The following is a 2,128-nucleotide window of genomic DNA, read 5'->3' as shown; positions in this document are numbered from 1 at the left end:
TTTTTTCCTTTATAATTTATTAATAAACTAATAATGTACATGAAATAATTACTAAAAGCCCAATCTGTTTTCAATAGTTTTATAATAAGGTAAAGAAGAACAAGTTTGTTCATGTTTCTTGTCTAGGTATAGTGTCCTTAGTGTATTATTGGTCCTGAGAGATTCCATCAGTACCAGTACTCCATCAGTATCAATGTTAGTGCTGAAGAGAGTAAGTAAAGATAGTGTGTGGTTGTAGAGTAAAAGTTCAGCTAGTGACTGAGCACTGGTTGAAGTGATGTCAGGATTGCCATGAAGAAATAAGCCAGTAATTGTTTTATTATTAATTAATGATTGTGTTAGTGCAATGACTCCATCATCATTGATGCAATTGGGACTGATCCATAGTGTCTTTATTGAAGTATTGTTTGTTATTTTGTGTGACAGTAAGAGGATGACATCTTTTGTTATTTTAGTGTATCTTATATAAATCCCCTTTATTGTTCTTATGTCTAGTACTTGAGACATCATCAAGTATACAATATCAGGTGATGAGTGATGGAGGACAATCATGTTCTGATGACTGTCCGTTAATTGACTGATCACTTCCTGACATTGACCTGCTGATGGTTTAATGAGGGTTACACTAACACTGGACCACTCCACCTCTCCAGTCTCTTCTCCTAATAATAAACACAGTCAGTCAGTTAATGTGTGTATATTATTATTTTAATACAGTATAATAGGATAAATGATAATATTATATTATTTTATTAATGATGTTTGTTTGTGTGTTGTTCCAGGTGATGCTGGTTTTTGTACCAGTAAGTCATTACAGCTGCTAGGATGGAATGGGTGTGGTCTATCTTTTATCAAGTGACAGTAAACAACAATCAATTGTACGTTTTATTAATGTATTGGAATCAATAATTATTGTCCCTCCCTCCCTCCTTCTCTCTCTCTCCCTCCGGCTTTACTTCCCTCCATCTCTTTCTTTCCCTTCCCCTTTCTCTCTCTTCCTTCTTCCCCTCTCTCTCTCCTTCTCTTGTAGGGTGAAAGTCACTGTAGTACTTATAAACTGATTCAACCACATGCAGTTAAGTGTGGACACAATTGAGCTGGTTTCTGAACCATTTCAAGTTGAACCGGCTTGTATGTATAGATGTAACTTAATTTTTGTGATTTTTTGGTAAATTTCAAATTTGTAGTTTTTGTGATTTTTGTAATTTTTATTTAAAAATTAATTATTAATCATAAACAATTTTTGAATTTACTATACCGTATAGTGGGTATATTCTATTCGAGTTTAATTTCGTTCTTTTCATTCTCATTCCTTGTGGAATGAACATTTTTCAAACAAAAAGGGCGTTTTTTCCTCAATGCCACATGTGCAAAATGGCTGCTCAGAACGAAAATAAAACAAATGAAAATTTCTAGAACAAACATTTTTCCAGACAAAATATACCCGCTATACAGTATTACAAGTCAATTTACTCTTGACTATATCACATACAAATTGTACATGACTCATCAGTTTTAAAAGTGACACAAAATTAATTCTTAAACTTAACAATTCTTTAATTTAGCGTATTACATACAAATTGTAGATACAATTGTAATTGTATCTGGTCTCTACCATGAACAATAATTACAAGCTGTAGCATCTTCATTTACTTAGCAAAACCTGATACAAATGGGCAATTTTAAACAGGAGAACCTCCTGAAGAACTGATGGTACATGAATTAATTATGAATCTGATTGGTCCATTACAACTAGGCAAAGTATGCAAGTATAATCTACACACTATCAGTATAGTCCATTAATTATTTACTGTATCTCTACAGGACTCTTTATTAATTAATTACTTGAGGTATTTGTTGGTTCTTTAGTTTGATGTGATTCCACAGTTATCATTAGTCTATCCAACTGTTCCTTTATCTCTTGATGAATAACCTGTTGATCCTCTTCTCTTTTATCTAGTGTCTGTTCACTGGATATTTCCTGGTCCAGTTTCAATGTATCTCTTTTATAATCTATCAGTGACACTGTACATTATTAATAAATTATTAATAAATTGTACACTTTTATTTCCTGCATCAATTCTTCATTCTCTTCTCTTTTATTTAGTATATGTATACTCATTACTGA

The 2,128-nt window shown here is 32.2% G+C and overlaps 1 protein-coding gene and 1 long non-coding RNA gene across 2 annotated transcripts; one reads left to right on the top strand and one right to left on the bottom strand.

Moving 5' to 3' along the window:
* Positions 1 to 36: 36 nt before the first annotated feature.
* Positions 37 to 2,052, bottom strand: LOC109591698 (uncharacterized). Its single transcript, XM_020007373.1, has 2 exons — positions 1,846 to 2,052; positions 37 to 662 (listed from the first exon to the last, which is right to left on the bottom strand). The coding sequence occupies exons 1-2, from the start codon at positions 1,892 to 1,894 to the stop codon at positions 52 to 54; spliced, it is 660 nt and encodes a 219-aa protein (XP_019862932.1). The 5' UTR covers positions 1,895 to 2,052; the 3' UTR covers positions 37 to 51.
* On the top strand, positions 591 to 1,169 carry LOC109591699 (uncharacterized). The gene is made up of 3 exons (XR_002189935.1): positions 591 to 677; positions 783 to 878; positions 1,031 to 1,169. It is a non-coding gene; the product is annotated as an uncharacterized LOC109591699 (long non-coding RNA).
* Positions 2,053 to 2,128: the final 76 nt, after the last annotated feature.

The sequence above is a fragment of the Amphimedon queenslandica genome, unplaced genomic scaffold (genome assembly GCF_000090795.2).
Source record: "Amphimedon queenslandica unplaced genomic scaffold, v1.1 AMPQUscaffold_7489_Cont20560, whole genome shotgun sequence".
In the NCBI taxonomy this organism is placed as follows: Eukaryota; Metazoa; Porifera; class Demospongiae; order Haplosclerida; family Niphatidae; genus Amphimedon; species Amphimedon queenslandica.
Note: the sequence above shows the minus strand (reverse complement) of the source record. Positions and strands in the feature narration are given on the sequence as shown.

Coding starts and splice junctions, on each gene's coding strand:
- LOC109591698 (XM_020007373.1), bottom strand. CDS start 1,894: ATGATAACTGTGGAATCACATCAAACTAAAGAACCAACAAATACCTCA. Junction 663..1,845: donor AGAACCAACAAATACCTCAA/GTAATTAATTAA, acceptor GTTTATTATTAG/GAGAAGAGACTGGAGAGGTG.